General features: G+C 45.9%; 1 protein-coding gene across 1 annotated transcript in view; it reads right to left on the minus strand.

The window, feature by feature from the left end:
• Positions 1 to 4,219: 4,219 nt before the first annotated feature.
• LOC127568581 (solute carrier family 22 member 3-like) overlaps positions 4,220 to 17,727 on the minus strand; it is a 34,586-nt gene continuing 21,078 nt past the window's right edge. The window contains exons 6-11 of the mRNA XM_052012504.1: positions 17,525 to 17,631; positions 14,997 to 15,211; positions 10,242 to 10,350; positions 7,911 to 8,023; positions 5,229 to 5,328; positions 4,220 to 5,133 (exon numbers count right to left, since the gene is read on the minus strand). Of these exons, the coding sequence (XP_051868464.1) occupies positions 5,073 to 5,133; positions 5,229 to 5,328; positions 7,911 to 8,023; positions 10,242 to 10,350; positions 14,997 to 15,211; positions 17,525 to 17,631 (705 nt within the window). The 3' untranslated portion in view covers positions 4,220 to 5,072. The remainder of the gene's footprint in view (positions 5,134 to 5,228; positions 5,329 to 7,910; positions 8,024 to 10,241; positions 10,351 to 14,996; positions 15,212 to 17,524; positions 17,632 to 17,727) is intronic.

A 17,727-nucleotide genomic window follows, 5' to 3' on the forward strand; every position in this document is an offset into this window, starting at 1 on the left:
GACCTAATTTATTAGAGGATTATGTGTCATTGAGGAAGGACAGGAAGCTAGACAAGGTGGAGAAGTGACTCTGTTAATTAATGATGCACTTGCTCAAGAGAAAGCAATAAGCTGAGCTCAGTCACATGCAGACAGACACAGCTGCCTTGTGGAGAAAGATACACATAACAAGCAGTTCAATCATTCATCCTTAGCTAGGAACAAGGTCAGTCTTATGACTTTGAAAAGCAAAAAACTGCAGATGCTGGAAACCTGAAATTAACATAGAAAATGCTGGAAACACTCCGCAGGTCAGGCAGCATCTGAGGAGAGAGAAACAGAGTTAACATTTCAGGTTGATGGTCTTTCATCAGAACTCTTCTGAGATTTCCAACAAATCTCTTCATCAGACGTGTTCAGGACAAGTTTATAAAGGCTTAGGATCGATGCAAAGTCCACAACACAGCAGAATACATGTGTTAAAAGAAGCCTTGAACAAGCAAATATCCGAAGGTTACTTGAGCTTCACAGTGAATCCATTGGCTAACATCTTGTTTAAGTACCATCCAGCTCCACGCTCTGCCACTGGTTTACTTAGCAGAGCTGTCGATAAATTAGAGTCATAGAGTCATAGAGCATGGAAACAGATCCCTCGACCCAACTCGCCCATGCTGACCAAGGTGTCTATCTAAGCTAGTCCCATTTGCCCATCTCCCTCTAAACCATTCCTATCCTGTACCTGTCCAGATGTTGTTACTGTACCTGCCTCTTCCTCTTCCTCTGGCAGCTCGTTCCATATGTGCACCACCCCCTGCATGAAGAAGTTGTGCCTCAGGTCCCTTTTAAATCTCACCCCTCTCACCTTAAACCTATGCCCTCTAGTTTTTGTTCCCCTTCCGCGGGAAAAAAGATTTGTGCATTCACTCGATCTATGCCCCTCATGATCCTGTACACCTCAGTAAGGTCACCCCTCTGTCTCCTACACTGGAAGGAATAATGTCCTAGCCTCCCCAACCTCTCCTTATAACTCAGGCCTCGAGTCCTGAAAGCATTCTTGTAATCTTCTTTGAACTCTTTCCAGCTTAATGATGTCTTTCCTATAACAGGGTAACCAAACTGTACACAATACTCCAGGTGCGGCCTCACCAACATAATGGATTTGTACTGGTCTGAGCTTTGTAGCAGCAACTGAAGTAGAAGACTCATGAAAGAAAGAAGTACTTGCGACTGTGTGAGAGACTTTGAGTTATCAGAGCAGCAAAGAGGTCTGAGCCTCAACCATGGCAACTGGTCCAAACATATGGTCTGAAAAGATACTGTCTATCAGAAGTCATCATCAGAAATGTCCATACAGGTTAGATGTCCACAGCAAGAGACACATATAGATACTGAAGAAACAGGTGATTATGAATCTGTTCTTTATTCAAATAACGGGCTTCACACTTCTCTTGTGAGACCCTGTGGAGGCAGTCACGTTATGAGTGCCGTGGTTTTCAAGACACGGTTACATTTGAGAGGTAAGCAAAATTGTTATTCTCTTACCTTCAAGTAGAGCTCTTCCCAGCCCCTGAAGCCTCCTGGCATCTACAGTCAGCTCCCTTTCTGGTCTCCTCCCCCAACCCAACCTCTGCAGCATGTCCCCAATGACTCTTACCAAGTTTTACAGATGCACCATAGAAAGCATCCTTTGTGGATGTATCACAGCTTGGTATGGCAACTGCTCTGCCCAAGACTGCAAGGAATTGCTATGTCGGAGGGAATAGCTATGTCGGCACAACATTGTGGGCCGAAGGGCCTGTTCTGTGAACAGAAGTGAACACAGATCAGTCAGTTGCACAAACCAACCTCCCCCCACTGACTCCATCTACACTTCCCACTGCCTCAGGAAAGCAGCCAACATAATCAGAGGCCCCTCCCACCCTGGTCATTCTCTCTTCTCGCCCCTCCTGTCGGGTAGAAGTTACAAAAGCTTGAGAGAACATACCACCAGGTTCAAGGACAGCTTCTGTCCCGCTATTATAAGACTCATGAACAGACCTCTTAAATGCTAAAGATGAACTCCTGATCTCTCAGTCTACCTTGTCGTGGCCCTTGCACCTTATTTGTCTACCTGCATTGCACTTTCTCCGTAACTGTAACACTGCATTCAGTTTTCTTTTTAATACCTTGATGTAATTATGTGTAGAATGATCAGTCTGGATGGCACAAAGCTTTTCATTGTATCTTGGTACATGTAACAATAATAAACCAATACCAAACCTTATCAGCCCCAGCATTTACCAGTGAGGGCTACCGATGAGGCAAACAGGCAGGAATTCCCTTAGCCCTCGAGTAAGCAGGTGTAAGATTTTTCAAATGAACAGCTTTTTAATATTAAATGTGGGTGAAATGGACAGGACTTTATTTATAAATTTGGTGAATTTTAACATTTCTTGAAAATTCAACTCTGCAACTGGTGTTCTGAGTGTTATAACCTAACTCAGGAATCAAGGTAAGGACATGGCAATGGGAGTAGGGATCACTATGTAGTGCTCACTCAGTTCTCTTCCTCTTCCTTCCTCCTGCAGTCCCTCGGGATCGAGGATGACTTGTTTCTGCTCTGGTTCCGTGGATCCTGATGAGTTCAATGGGGGACCCACAGACTCTGCCACAGGTGGGGCAGAGGTTCCTGATGGCATGGGCGGGGTGTAATTTGGGAGGTGTGGGGCCACTCCCCACACTGCTGGTGCAGAGTCTCTGTGTGCTCCTGTTGTCCAGAGTCGAGGCTGTCAGTGCCATCATGACTGCCCCTTCTCAACCTAGAGTGGGCATGGGCTGGAGGTTCCCACAACTCGGTGAGGACGTTACGCTTTTCTGAGGAAGCTTTGAGAATGCCCTTGAATTGTTTCCTCTTTCTACCTGGAAGTTTCTTCCCATGTCAGAGTCCGGAGTAGAATTTTTCTGGAGGCCACTGTCAGTCATGTGAGAACCGCAACCTGCCCCATGGAGCCCACAAATGTTGGAGATATTGGCCTGAGAGAGGACATTGATATTGGCTCCCCTAGGTAGACATAGGAAAGAGATAGAGAGCCCAGTGACACGGTGTCATGACAACAACATTACCCTCAATGTCAGCAAAACAAAATAGCCGGTCATTGACTTCAGGAAGGGGAGGCGGTACACAGGCTCCTGTTTACATCAATGGTGCTGAGGTCAAGAGAGTTGAGAGCTTCAAGTTCCTAGGAGTGAATGTCACCAAAAGCCTGTCATGGTCCAACCACGTAGATGCCAGGGCCAAGAAAGCTCACCAGTGCCTCTTCTTCCTTAGGAGGCTAAAGAAATTTGGCATGTCCCCTTCGACCCTCACCAATTTTTATCAATGCACCACAGAAAGCATCCTATCTGGATGCATCACTGCTTGATATGGCAGCTGCTCTGCCCAAGAACTCAAAAATCTGCAGAGAGTTGTGGACACAACTCAGCACATCACAGAAAACAGCCTTCCCTCCATGGACTTTGTCTACGCTTCTTGCTGCCTTGGTAAAACAGCCAACATAATCAAAGACCACTCACACCTCAGACATTCTCTCTTCTCCCCCTCCCATCGGGCAGAAGATACCAAAGCCTGAAAGCATGTATCACCAGGCTCAAAGACAGCTTCTAACCCGCTATTATAAGACTATTGAACATTCCCTTTGTATGATAAAATGGACTTTTGACCTCACACTTGCTCTGTAACTTGACTATAATACTGTATTCTGCATTCTGTTATTGCTTTTCCCTTGTACCACCTCAGTGTACCGATGTGGTAAAATGATCTGCATGGATGACATGCAGAACTAAGTTTTTCACCATACCTCGGTACATGTGACAATAATAAACCAATTACCAATTACCAAGCAGTGCTGGTCATTTGAAGGCGGTGGTGAATTCCATCATCGATGTCGACCTTCACCAAGAGGTGGCTTCCTCAGTACCAGAAATGTTTCGTGTTTTCCAAAGTTGCACCCTGAATATTATGGTCAATGTGGTGCAGCAGGGGAAGTTGGGGAAGGACCTTTGGTATAAGGCCTACCATCTTCTGAGCATTGGGTTTGGGATTGGGATTTGGATTGGGATTGTAAGGGAATGAGCCGTTCCACTGCCTGATTAGTACTTTAGACCCAGGTATAGTGGACAGAGGCTGCATGACACTCATTGTGTCTTTGACATGACAGACACTGAGAATTCAATATCTGTTTGCACTATTTCATTTTATTCCACCCTCTGTCACACTGGTAGGAACAATATGGGGACTCTACCACAAAAAAAAACACATAGCAAAATAATGGCGCAATATCTTGCTAGCAACACATTTAATTTTAATATGTACGAAATGTTTATCTTCATTCCAGTAGGATTTTTAACTTTGATATCTTTAATTGATACAGGGTTTTCATTTTTTCCTATCATTTGCTTTGGAATATTATTTGATTTTAGAATCACATTACTTTCTTTACAAAAACATAAGACCACTGTTATTATTGTTTTTTATAGCAAGTTTTTCTTATACTGTAGAATTGTTAGAGTTCATAATTAAAGTTAATTTTCTTATTATTATGTCATGTCAGGTGAGTTATCTATTCCTGTAATGTTCCAATGATGCACCTTATCAGACAATGTGGCTGACCACACTACCTGTGTTGAGACTTGGTATTTTAACCAGCCCCACACAGCCACGCCTCATGCATATATTCTAGGTTCCATGTTACAGAGCCCAGTATGACTGCAGACTGAACTGCAAGGTAAAATAACACCACAATGTGGATCACCCCAGCTGTCAGAACCACACAATAAAACCCCTGGAACTAACACTACCATCCAATTCAAACTTTATTATGATTGGAAAATTGATTTCACTTTCACTAGAATAATCCGCATACACAATATACAATTTTGTAATCAAAATGTCAAACATCCTGCTTATTATTCAATGTTCTATTTGCATGAGCTTTGACCACCAGAATGAAGACAACTGGTTATATTTTGATTGATAAGTAATATTTTGTTTTTTTTAGCTCTGATTACAAACTCTACACCAGGACACTTTCCCAGGTACGCTTTGTTTCTCTTCCCTAGGTTGATGTTCGAAGGTTGATCATCTCTTTACAGTCATCCTGGTCATGTTTGTAAAGCCTGTGGGTACAAGGTGGAACAGAGCATGACCCATTTGTCACAGATTTGGAAGGAAGTGCAGATACTGGCTCAGAGCATTCTCTATTGATAGTTACCTCATCATGTTTTCCACATCGCTGACAGTTTCTGGTAACCTCATTCCCCTCGTCTCAGGCAAAAGCATCATTAATCCACCAGCTACCAGAGCAAGTGCACCTGGGGTAACATGCAAACCAATTACAATCCTCTTTATTTGCTTTTCGACACAGTGACATGTAGAGTTCACAATTAGATAGGCCTAGGTTAGGAAACATGTCTAATCTATTGGCTGTTGAATGTGTGGAAAATTAATGCATAACCTTGGCTGCCACAGGTAAGTTAAAGTGTACCTTGCAAGTAACAATAGTCAATGTGGCTGACTCCTGATTATCTTCTGAAATGACCCAGTAAGTTGGTCAGTTGTATCAAAACAATGGTAGCAGTTCAACTTGGAAATCCATGGCCCTCTCTCAGTATGGGGATAAATACAGAGTCTTGCCAGTTACCGTGGAATCCTTTAGTTCATCAGAGTGCAACAGATTCTAAACAAGTGCAAATCCTTCTGGCTTTCTCTCTTGAACACCTGACTCTGTTTCCAAGCGTGTGTCCTCTCCTCTTCAAGGAACTGCAATTGCGGAAAATGCTTTAATTTATCCCGCCCAATCTTTCCAAATCGATAAAAGTCTCAGACAGATCCCAAGGCTTTTCACATTCCACAGAATGCCAACCTTGTCTGTGTACTCACTCCTCACAGTATAATGGCGGAGCCCTCATTTCCCACTCCTTTTTCTTTCTGATCTGGAGTGCAAGTCTACAAAGTGGTTCAGATATGGTTTAACCAGAGATTTCTGCAGCTGTAACTAATATCTTCACTTTACAAAAATACTCCACTTCCAGTTTTGAAGCTCTCAGCTGATCCAGCCTCAGCAGCTTTTGGAGGTATCTCAGTGCTGTTTCTTTAAGTTCAGCTTGTGAACAATAAAAGGCTTTGCAAATTTACAAAATGCTTTGCAATTTTACAGAACACTGGTTAGGCAACAGTTGGAGTATAGGAAGGATGTGATTGCACTGGAGAGAGTGCAGAGGAAAGTAACCAGGATGTGGCCTGGATTGGACAACTTTAGTTATGGGAAGAGATTGGAAAAGCTGGGCTTGTTTTCTCTGGAGCGAAGGAGGCTGAGGGGTGACCTGATAGAGGTATATAAGAGGTATAGATAGGGTAGATGGTCAGAATCTTTTTCCCTTGGTAGGGGTATCAAAACAAGAGGGCATAGGTTTAAGGTGAGAGGAGGGAGTTCTAGGATCTTAGGAGTAAGTTTTGTTTTACACACAAAGAAAGGTGATATCTGGAACTCACTGCCACAGGAGGTGGTGCAGTCAGATACAATTACCACGTTTAAGAGGCATTTAGACAGACAATTAAATAGGCAAAGGCATAGATGGATATGGTCCTAAATGTAGCAGTTAGCGTAACACTATTACAGTGCCAGTGACTTGGGTTCAATTCCAGCCGCTGTCTGTAATGAGTTTGTATGTTCTCCCTGTGTCTGCATGGGTTTCCTCTGGGTGCTCCGGTTTCCTCCCACATTCCAAAGACGTATGGGTTAGGAAGTTGGTGCCGGAAGCGTGGCGACACTTGCGGGCTGCCCCCAGAACACTCTACGCAAAAGATGCATTTCACTGTGTGTTTCGATGTACATGTGACTGATAAAGATCTTATTTTGTCTTATCTCATAGTGTAGATTGGCAAAAAGGTCAGCATGGACATAGTGGGCCAAAGGGACTGTTTCTTTGCTCTATGACCCTATGACTATCTAAGTACTTGTTCTTCATAGGCAGTGCTTCAGGACCTAGGGTGATACATTTGCACTCGGTCTGTTCTGTGGGTTGTGAGGTGACTGATGAGGTCAATGTGGGACCTGCTGACTCTTCCACAGGCAGGGCAGGAGGTGACTATTGGGGTGGGTGGGTAGTTTATGAGGTGGTCCCATCCTCATACCCCTTACACGGGGCCACTGCATGCTCCCAATGCCATCTTGAATGCTCTTTGTGTGGTCATGGGCCACAGAGGCCCTGCAGTCAGGCTGCTGTATTTCTTCAGAGAGACTTTAAGGACATGGTTGAACCTGGTAATGTCTTCCCATGAGCAGCTACAGGAGGCACTGCCTCAGAAAGGCGACATCTATCATCCAGGATCCCCATCATCTGGATCATGCCCTCTTCTTGCTGCTACCATCCGGCAGGAGGTACAGAAGCCTAAAGTCCTACACCTCCAGGTTCAGGAACACCTACTTTCCTACAACCATCAGGTTCTTAAACCGACCTGCACAACCCTAACTCTACCTCAGCAACAGAACACTACGGACCACCTCTTGCACTGCCATGGATTTGTCTCTGATTGTGGTTTTTTTTTGCACTAATGTTTTGTTTTCCACTATCTTTTTCTTCACCGTCTTGTATAATTTATGTATAACTTATTTTGTGTGTTGTTGTCTCAATCTACATGCCTGTGATGCTGCTGCAAGCAAGTTTTTCATTGTATCTCACTGTACTTGTGCACATGACAATACATTCGACTTGACACTCAGGGAGTCTGGTGTGGGGAACCCTGACCAATGACACCAATTGTGTGCAAGCAGGACCTCAGTGCTGTGGACTCTGTCCTGAGGAGTGAAATGGCCTTGGTTCATCTATTCTCCCTCCACCCAGCTAATTGATAAAATATTCATCTATTTATTTGAGCACTTCTGAAAACTCACCAAAAATCACCAGAGGTAGTTCCGTCCAAACAGTCGTTAATCTATAGAGCATGAAAGGTGCTGCAATCCCACCAATGTCACCCAGTGACAGGCACACCGAAACTCCGAAATTCCTGTCTCAGTTTTTGGAGGGAAGATAATGATCAGATCACAAACTGGTCCCCACCTATCTGGTGGGGGAAGACGACAAACCAGAGAGAGAGGGAGAGAGAATAAGAGCAGCAAGGGAAGCCAAAGAAAGCTGAGGGACTGACAGAGGACAGGAAAAAGAAGGAAGGGGGGAAGGAGAAGGAGAGGTTCAGGGGCACGAGATGGCAAAGATGGATGAAGCCAGGCACAAGCTCAGATATATGCTGGGCAACTTATTTTTTGAAAAGTTCTATCAATAAGTTAAAGTTTCAAAGCAGATAGAGTCATAGAGTCATAGAATCATGTTGCATGGAAACAGGCCCTTCAGCCCTACTGGTCCATGCCGACCAAGGTGCCCATCCAAGCTGAATCCATTTGCCCGCATTTGGCCCATATCCTTCTGAACCATAGAACACTACAGCACAGAAAACAGGCCATTCGGCCCTTCTAGTCTGTGCCAAAACTTTATTCCGCTTGTCCCATTGACCTGCACCCAGTCCATAACCCTCCAGACCTCTCCCATCCATGTATCTATCCAATTTATTCTTAAAACTTCAGAGTGAGCCTGCATTTACCACGTCAGATGGCAGCCCGTTCCACACTCCCACCACTCTCTGAGTGGAGAAGTTCCCACTAACGTTCCCCCTAAATCTTTCCCCTTTCACCCTAAAGCTATGTCCTCTCGTACTTATCTCTCCTAATCTAGGTGGAAAGAGCCTACTCGCATTTACTCTGTCTATACCCCTCATAATTTTGTAAACATTATAAACATGAACCTTCCTCCCTCCTTACTTCTTTCCACAGCTATCTCAAACTGTGCCCTTGCCAAGTTCCTCCTCCCCCTCCCCTACATTGGATTTACGCTCTGATTACTCCAGGGGAGATGGGTCAGTAACAAACCCCTCACCCCAGCCCCCTATCACCCAGTTTCTTTCCCCTCCTCCACCCACTCCCCTGCCCATCTCCCACACTCTCCTCCCATTGGCTGCCCTCCCCCCACTGTTCCCACCTGCCGTCCCCACCTCCGTCACTTAATTCCAGTTTGCACCTTCCTTCCCTCTCAAATCCCACCATCTGCAGCCCTTTGTTGCCTCCCCCATCACCTCCCAGCCTCTGTCGCTATCTCCACTCTCCCCTCCTCCATCCGCCTCTCACCCCTCCTCACCTGGATCCACTTCTCACTTGCCAGGTCCTGCTCCACCCCTTCCTTCGCTATACTGGCCATCTCCCCTCTAGATTTTGGTCCAGATGAAGGGTCTCGACCCGAAACATTGTCTGTCCACTTCCCTCCACACATGCTGCCTGACCCACTGAGTTCCTCCAGCAGTTTGGTTTTTTTCGCTACAATTACAGACCACACTGAACATCACTCAAGCACATTAATCACATTCAATCACATTACATGGCATCGACTGGGTTCTCTTTGAACCCCTAAGAATCTGTTCCAATTAACTCCTAGTGTAGCTGAAGAGCTGGGGTTATCAGCTGCTCAAATTAGGAGAGAGTCAAGAGGAAGAAATATTTTGTTGGCCGTTGAGTGAGTAACCAGGGGCCACTGGTGCAAATTAAGCAGATGAGGGCTTTCTCACAGAGCGAGTGGTGTGATCCGTAATGTAGGATGCTGTAGAGAGATCCAGTGGGGAACAGCCAGGGACGGATGGGACAAATGGTCTGGTTGGTCTGGTTCTCTGTTCTATAATTCTACAGTTCATCGCCCTGCACCACCGTCGAGCTAATAATCTGCAGAAATAACATCAGTGCTGAGTGCCCGGTAGTAACACAGCCACCCTTGGTGTCACCCAGCCTTCGGGGTGCCCCAGTAGTGCAGCTAGGAGAGACACTGTCTCACAGTACCAGACATCCTGGTTTGATCCTGACCTCCAGTGCTGCCTGTGCGGAGTTTGCATGTTCTCCCTGTGACCGTGTGGGTTTCCCCCAGGGTGCTCCAATTTCCTCCCACATCTTCTGGGTTGCTGGGTTAATTGTCCACTGTAGATTGCCCCTAGTGTGTAGGTGAGGGGTAGAATCAGGGGAACTTGATGGGAAGGTGGGGAGAACGAAAATGGGATTGGTGCAGGTTTAGTGTAAATGGATGGTTGATGGTCAGCACGAACTCGATAGGCTGAAGGGTGTGTTTCCGTGCTGTATGGCTCTGTGACTCCTCATACAACTCAAGATCATGGGAAAGGTTCCTTTGGTTACCTGATGGATGTGGGATGCAGCTCGTTGGTCACTAGGAAGAGTATGCTGAGTGAGATCGTTATTCCGAATCTGGCCAGTGTGGTGACAGCGGTTTTGAGCCTGTGCATTTCTTTGAGGAGGTAAAACACAAGCAAAAAGGTAAAGTTTACTCCACAAGGGCAGTAGCTGGTTGCATTAGTACAAGACTACCTCCAAATAAGCCTCGGAATCCAGCCTCTCCTTTAAAGCTCAGTCTTAGAGTAGGTGATGAACAGAATGCCCAAAGGTAAACCCACCACCAAAATGATTGACTTTTAAAGGAAGCTGTCAGCTCCTCTCTGACTTACATTTTGTGTGCTGCAGGTGTTAATCACAAGCACTTGGGAGGAAGTTTCATCAGTGGTGACCATGGCAGGTAACTAAATGTTCCAACCGCCACCTCATCCTATCACCAACCTGATTGGTTTCAAACTTATCCAGTGGTGACTTTATCTTGAACTTATATTCTATCTAGGTTCAAGATATCAGACTATATTTCTTTCTCTCTCTCTTAACTTGCACTAGTGTTGTTATGCTTATTTTGTTGGGTTTTTTTGCATATGTATGTATAATTTATGTTAATTTATATTTATGTTAACTTATGTTTGTCATGTTTGTAACGTACCGTGCTGCTGTTGCAAAAAGCTAATTTTCATGACATTTATACCCTGGGTCAATGACAATAAACGAACTTGAACTTGAATCTTCCCTGCAGAAAATACACCTACCATTATTGTCTAATTATTTATTCTGCTTGGACAGTTACAAGAGACTAATGGTCCAAGGTGAATGATGCTTCTGCTCAGTAAGGTGGTGATGAGCTGATAATTCTCGTCCCACACCCCATTTATTCTCTAGTACCCAGAACTTACGTTATTTCAATGGATTAATGCAGTGGCCATCTCCAACACTGATATGAAATTAGGAGAAAAACTCCAGACATTGTAAATCTCAAATAATAACAGAAAATACCAAAAAATACTCAGCAGATCAGGCAGCATCTGTGGTGGGAGAAACAGTTAACTTTTCAGCTCCATGGCCCTTCAATGATGAAGAGTCAAGGACTGGAAACCATGTTTCTCTCCCCACAGGTGCTGCCTGACCTGCTGAGTATCCTACATTAATACATTTTAGAGAGTTTCGCCCCAGAGATTTCTAAAGACGATTTTGATTTAGAAATGAAAATATTCCAATCCTGCAAGAACTTCAGCAGGGAAGCAATGGGTCAAGACTGATGAGAAATACTCACCAAGGATTCTGATGTTAAAATGAATGACATCCAGTTCCTGGAATGTGGACCCCTATTTCTCAGGACATTACTTTGGATGGGTTTCTGCCCTGCAGCTGCCCACGATCTGAACAGCTCCATTGGTTTTCCAGACAGAAGTGGCACAGCACTGAGGCCACAGAAATGCAACTGGTTCAGAGGAAGGAGTCACAGCTTAGAAACTTGGACTGTCACCCAATGAGGGTAGGGGATTCCCAGGGCAGAAACTGCTTCTCTCTAGCCCAGGGCACCAGCATAGAGTCACAGAGCAATACAGCATGGATACAGGCCCTTCGGCCCAACCAGTCCATGCCGACCATGGTGCCCACCCAGCTAGATCCAATTTCCTGCATTTGGCCCATCTCCATCTAAGCCCCACCCTGGCATGTACCTATCCAACTGCTTCATAAATGATACTATTGTACCTGCCTCAACCACTTCCTCTGGCAGCTCGTTCCATATACTCATCACCCTCTGCATGAAAAAGTTGCCCCTCAGATCCCTTTTAAATCTTTCCCCCCTCACCCTAAATCTATGCCCCCTAGATTTGGACTCCCTTACCCTGGGGTAAATACTGTTACCATCCACTTTATCTATGCCCCTCATGATTTTATAAACCTCTATAAGGTCGCCCCTCATTCTCCTACGTTCCAAGGAATAAAGCCCTAACCTGGCCAACCTCTCCCTATAACTCAGGCCCTCTAGTCTTAGCAACATCCTCGTAAATCTTTTTCTGCACTCTTTCCAGTTTAACCACATCTTTCCTATAACAGGGTGAACAAAACTGTATACAGTACTCCAAGTGTGGCCTCACCAACGATTTATGCAACTGCAACATAATGTCCCAACTCAGTGCTCTGCCTAATGAAGTCCAGCGTGCTAAATGCCTTTTTCGCCACCCTGTCACCACTTGTCTACCTGTCCCAAGCCAGGAGAAGCAAACCACAGCTGACACAATTAGCCAGCCAATGAGGCCTAACTATCACTACAGGCACCAGCCCTCCTTGAGCTCAGAGCATGAGCAGTTTAAGTGCCAGAGTTAGTGGAGCTTCACGTGAAATGCAACCGGCCAATTCCTGCAGCAACACACAAAACGATGGAGGAACTCAGCGGGTCGGGCAGCATCTATGGAGGGAAATGGACAGTCGATGTTTCAGGTTGAGACCCTTCATCAGGACTGGAAAGAAAGAGGGGAAAGACTCAGTGTAAAAAGGTGGGGGGAAGGGGTGGAGTGAGAGCTGGAGGGTGATAGGTGGATCCAGGTGAGGGGGGTGATAGGCAGGTGATTGGGGGGGGGGAGAGGGGGAATGATGTGGGAAGCTGGGAGGTGATAGGTGGAAGTGACAAAGGGCTGAAGAAAGTGGAATCTGATTGGAGAGGACGGTGGACCATGGAATAAAGGGAAGGAGGTGAGGAGGGGAACCGGAGGGAAGAAGGTGTGGGTGATGGGCGGATGGAGAGGGCAGGGGAGGGGCAAGAGAAGGGGTGATGGGGCCCAGTGGGATAAGGGAAAACGGGGGGGGGGGGGGGGACAGAGGGGAGTGGTTACTGGAAGTTAGAGAATTGTATGTTCATGGCATCAGGTTGGAGACTAACAAAACAGAATATGAGGTGTGGTTCCTCTAACCTGCGTCTAGCCTCAACTTGGCAGTAGAGGAGGCCCTGGACAGACATGTTGGTGTGGGAATGGGAAGTGGAATTAAAATGGGTGGCCACCGGGAGATCCTAGCTGTTACGGCAGATGGAGTGAAGGTGCTCGAAGAAGCGATTCCATGCACCCCCACCCCCCCAGTCTGCATCAGGTCTCACCGGGAGCACCAGATGCAATAAGTGCCATTGATGGATTCACAGGTGAAGGACTGCCTCACCTGGAAGGACTGTTTAGGGCCCTGAATGGTGGTGAGGGAGGAGGTGTAGGGGCAGGTGTAACACATAGCACAGTTGCAGGGATAAGTGCCTGGAGGGGGATTGGTGGGGAGGGACAAGCGGACAAGGGAGTTACAGAGAGAGTGATCCCTGCGGAAAGAGGAAACGGGAGGGGAGGAGAAGATGTGCCTGGTGCTGGGATCCTTTTGGAGATGAAGGAAGTTTCAGAGAATGATGTGTTAGATGTGGAGGCTCGTGGGGTGGTAGGTGAGGACAAGGGGACCCTATCCCTGTTATGTCTGGGGGTGGGATTTTGTTTTCCTTTATTCTTTGTTTTCTCTTATCCCACCGGCCCCATCACCTCTTCTCTTTCCCCTCCCCTGCCCTGTCGATCTGCCCATCACCCACACCTTCCTCCTTCTGGTTCCCCTCCTCACCTCTTTCCCTTGTTTCCATGCTCCACCGTCCTCTCCAGTCAGATTCACCTGCTTCAGCCCTTCGTCACTCCCACCTATCACCTCTCAGCTTCTGACATCATCCCCTCATCTGCATGTCACCCCCCTCACCTGGATCCACCTATCACCTGCCAGCTCTCACTCCACCCCTTCCCCCCACCTTTTTATGCTGACTCTCTCCCCTCTTTCTTTCCAGTCTTGATGAAGGGTCTGGACCTGAAACGTCGACTGTCTATTTCCCTCCATAGATGCTTCGTGACCCGTTGAGTTCCTCCAGCATCTTGTGTGTTGCTCCAGAGTTCCCGCATTTGAAGTTTTTCTTGTGTCGGCCACTTCCTGGAACAATCATCACCCTCCGAACATTTTCCCTGATGCCATCTGATTGGCCACACTCTGCAGTGTAGAAGTTGGACTTCACCTCATCCATTCGGGACACCCGCCAAAAAGGGGAGCTGCCCGTTTCCTGGGGGACCTCACCAACTCAACGCAGCTGCTGACACCTGGCTGCGATGGTGCAGCCCTTAGAGGCACACTCCCCTTGCCAGCCAGACGGCAGTATCACTGTGCCTGTCCTGGTGGTGGGGTCAGAGGCTGCCAGGGAAGGGGAGGGAGGGAGGGAGAGAGAGAGAAAGAGAGAGAGAGAGAGAGAGAGAGCAAAAGAGTGAGAAGGAGAGAAAGATAAGGAAAGAAGAGAGAAAGAGAGAGAAAGGAGGAGAGAGAAGAGAGAAAGAAGGAAAGAAAGAGAGATAGAAAAAGAGAGAGAAAAAGCACAAGCAAAAGAGAGCAAAAGGGAGAGAAAGATGAGAGGAGAGAGAGAAAAGGAGAAAGAATAGAGGGGAAAGAGAAAGAGAAAGAGAGAGAATGAAAGAGAGAAAGAAATAGAGAGAAAAAAGGAAGAGAGGGAGAAAGAGGAGAGTTTAGGACAGGTTAGAACAGAAGTAGGAGGAGGCCATTTGGCTCTCCAGCACTACTACACCATTCAGTGAGATCATGGCTGATCTGACTTGGCCCCAGCTTCAGATTCCTGCCTGTTCCCCATACCCCTTGGTGTTCCTACAGACCGGAACATCTCAGCCCTGAACATACTCAGCAGCTCAGCACTGCAGGCCACCCTTTGACGTTCCCTCTGTGGAAGAGTTCTGTACCTACCTTCAGAAATACATGCTGCTATCAGACAGAAGGCTCCGGCCAGAGCACTGGAGGCCACGAAGGGACTGCGCCGGCCCACACGGTGAACAACTAGAAGGCCGAGCATGGTTGCTGGCAGTTCCACCGCTCCGGCTACGAAGATATCGCTGTAACTCTCACTGCCCTGGAACCCCAGGCGCAAGATAAGCCCCAAGTACACCACGCTGCTTGTGAACCTGAACATCGTGGAAGAGGAACAGATAGTTATAGCAGTTTCCCCTGAAAAACCATGCTTCTCATCGAGCCCAGTTCATGCACTGATCATTCGACACCTTCATTATTCACTCCGCATCTAGACTGTGTTCGAATACAAACTCAGCTTGGAGTCATATAGCACAAAAACGGACCCTTTGGCCCACTAAGTCTGTACCGACCATTATGCATCATCCAATTATAATAATCCTACATTGATCCCACTATATTCTCCGCACGTCCCCATCAGCTCCCCACAGATTCTAGCATTCATACTAGGGGTGGTTTACAGTGGCCAAGTAACCCACCAATCCACTCAGTCACAGGGAGAACGTGCGAACTCCACACAGTCAGCACCCGAAGTCAGAATTGAACCCCAGTCTCTGAAGCCACGAGGCAGCAGCTCTACCAACTGTGCCACTGTGCCGCTCTCCTCTTGAGGGATAACTTCCTTCTCTTTGAAGGCCCGCCAATGTTTGGTTAAGAGAGACAGGGGAGATTAAGCAGATCCTGCGATATGGAGGAAAACCTGGGAATAGTTTAGAAGGCAGCAAAATGAGTTTGTAAGGATCTTTCAAATGACGCACCGGAGGTGGAACACAGAACTTGCGGGACCTCACTTCTTCATCCCAACACATTTTTACACAAACTCCACAACAACTCTATCCTTCCAGTACACAATATCCCATGTATGGCCTCACCAATGCTCTATATATTTGGAGAAAGCCATCTCTATTCCTGTACTCAAATCCTCTTGCAATAAAAGCCAATGTACAGTTGATATTCTGAATTGCTCGATGTTAACTTTCTGTGATTCGTACACAAGGACATGTGGATCCATTTGCAAAACAGCACTCTTCAACCTCTCACCATTTAAAAATATTTCTACCAATGTGGATGAACTTACATTTTTTTCCATGTAATATTTCATCAACCAAGTCCTTACCCATTCACTTAGCCTGCTTATATCCCCCTGAATCCTCCCTGCATCCTCCTCACTGCCCACACTGGCTTTCTATCACCAGCAGACTTGGATTTATTTTACTTGATCTGCTCATCCAAATCATTAATATTGAATTGAACAGCTAATGCCCCAACCCCAATTGCTGTAGCATCTCACTAGTCACAGCCCCAAACTCTGTAAATAACCTGCCCCCTCCATTTCTATCTATTAACCAATCCTCAATTCATACCACTATATTACTACCAATTCAATGCACTCTAATCTCTTGTGTACATCATTACAAAAGGCCTTCTGAAAGTCCAAATTGACATCAATTGGTTCACCCTTATCTATTTTGCTGGTTAAATCTTCAAAACATTCCAATAGATTTGTCAAACATGATTTCTTTTTCATAAATCAATTTATACGAGGACACCATCCAGTCCTATTGTTAGTTCCTAACTGACCTGTTCCTTATTGTTGTATTGATGATTGCCATGCATACTATTCATTCTGTGAGCTCATGCAAGCAAGGAATTTCATTGCACCCTGGTGTATATGACAATAAACTAATCTAATCTAATCTAATATTTGGCATTTTCCCTACCATTCATGTTAGGCCATCCAGTCTATAGTTACCTGTTTTTTTCTCTCCCCTTTCTTAAATATTAGGTTATATTTTCCACCTTCTAATCTGTGGGAGCAGTTCTTGAATTTTGGAAATCAGTAATCTGTGCGTCTGTTATCCTCAGAGCCAGCTCCCAGGAGGCAGATCATCAGACTCTGGAGATTTATCGCCTCTCAATCCCATTAGTTTCCAGAATACTAATTTGTTTACTGTTGCTAATTTCTTTGATTTCCTCATTTACTTCAGACCTGTGGTTCACCATTATTCCTGGGAGGTTGTCTATCTCCTTCCATGAAGATAGGCACAAAATATTTGTATAGTTTCTCCAACTTATCCAGTTTAACCACTGCCTTCCCACCCCCAACTAAACTATCATACGTATTACATTTAGCTATGGCAGGGCTATCAAAAACAAGAGGGCATAGGTTTAAGGTGAGAGGACGAAGTTTTACAGGGAGCTGAGTGGAGAGTGGTTAATATCTGGAACATGCTGCCAGAGGAGGTGGTGGAATCAGATACAATCACTGGGTTTAAGAGACATTTAGTCAGGCATTGAATAGGTAAGGCATGGAAGGATATGGTTCCAATGTGGGCAAATGGGAATCTTATAGATGGGCAACAAGATGGGAGTGGACATGGTGGGTTGAAGGGCCCGTTTCTGAGCTGTACAACTCTGATTTTGCCTCTGACCAACAGAGCCATGTGTAATCTCAATTATAAACCTACCAGGAGTACATTAAAATTAGTGCGTGTCTTCTCATCTGTGGTGTCCTGAACAAGTCCAGGAAGGAAGGATTCTTCACCTCTTCAGGGCCACTCTCCCCTATTATCATCTGGAAGACACAGGTGAGTCACGTCATTGGAAGTAAAGCTATGATTCTTAGTTGTGATCACCAAAAACAGATCCCATAAAATTCCACATTTGCCAC

This window comes from Pristis pectinata, chromosome 3, assembly GCF_009764475.1.
Source record: "Pristis pectinata isolate sPriPec2 chromosome 3, sPriPec2.1.pri, whole genome shotgun sequence".
In the NCBI taxonomy this organism is placed as follows: Eukaryota; Metazoa; Chordata; class Chondrichthyes; order Rhinopristiformes; family Pristidae; genus Pristis; species Pristis pectinata.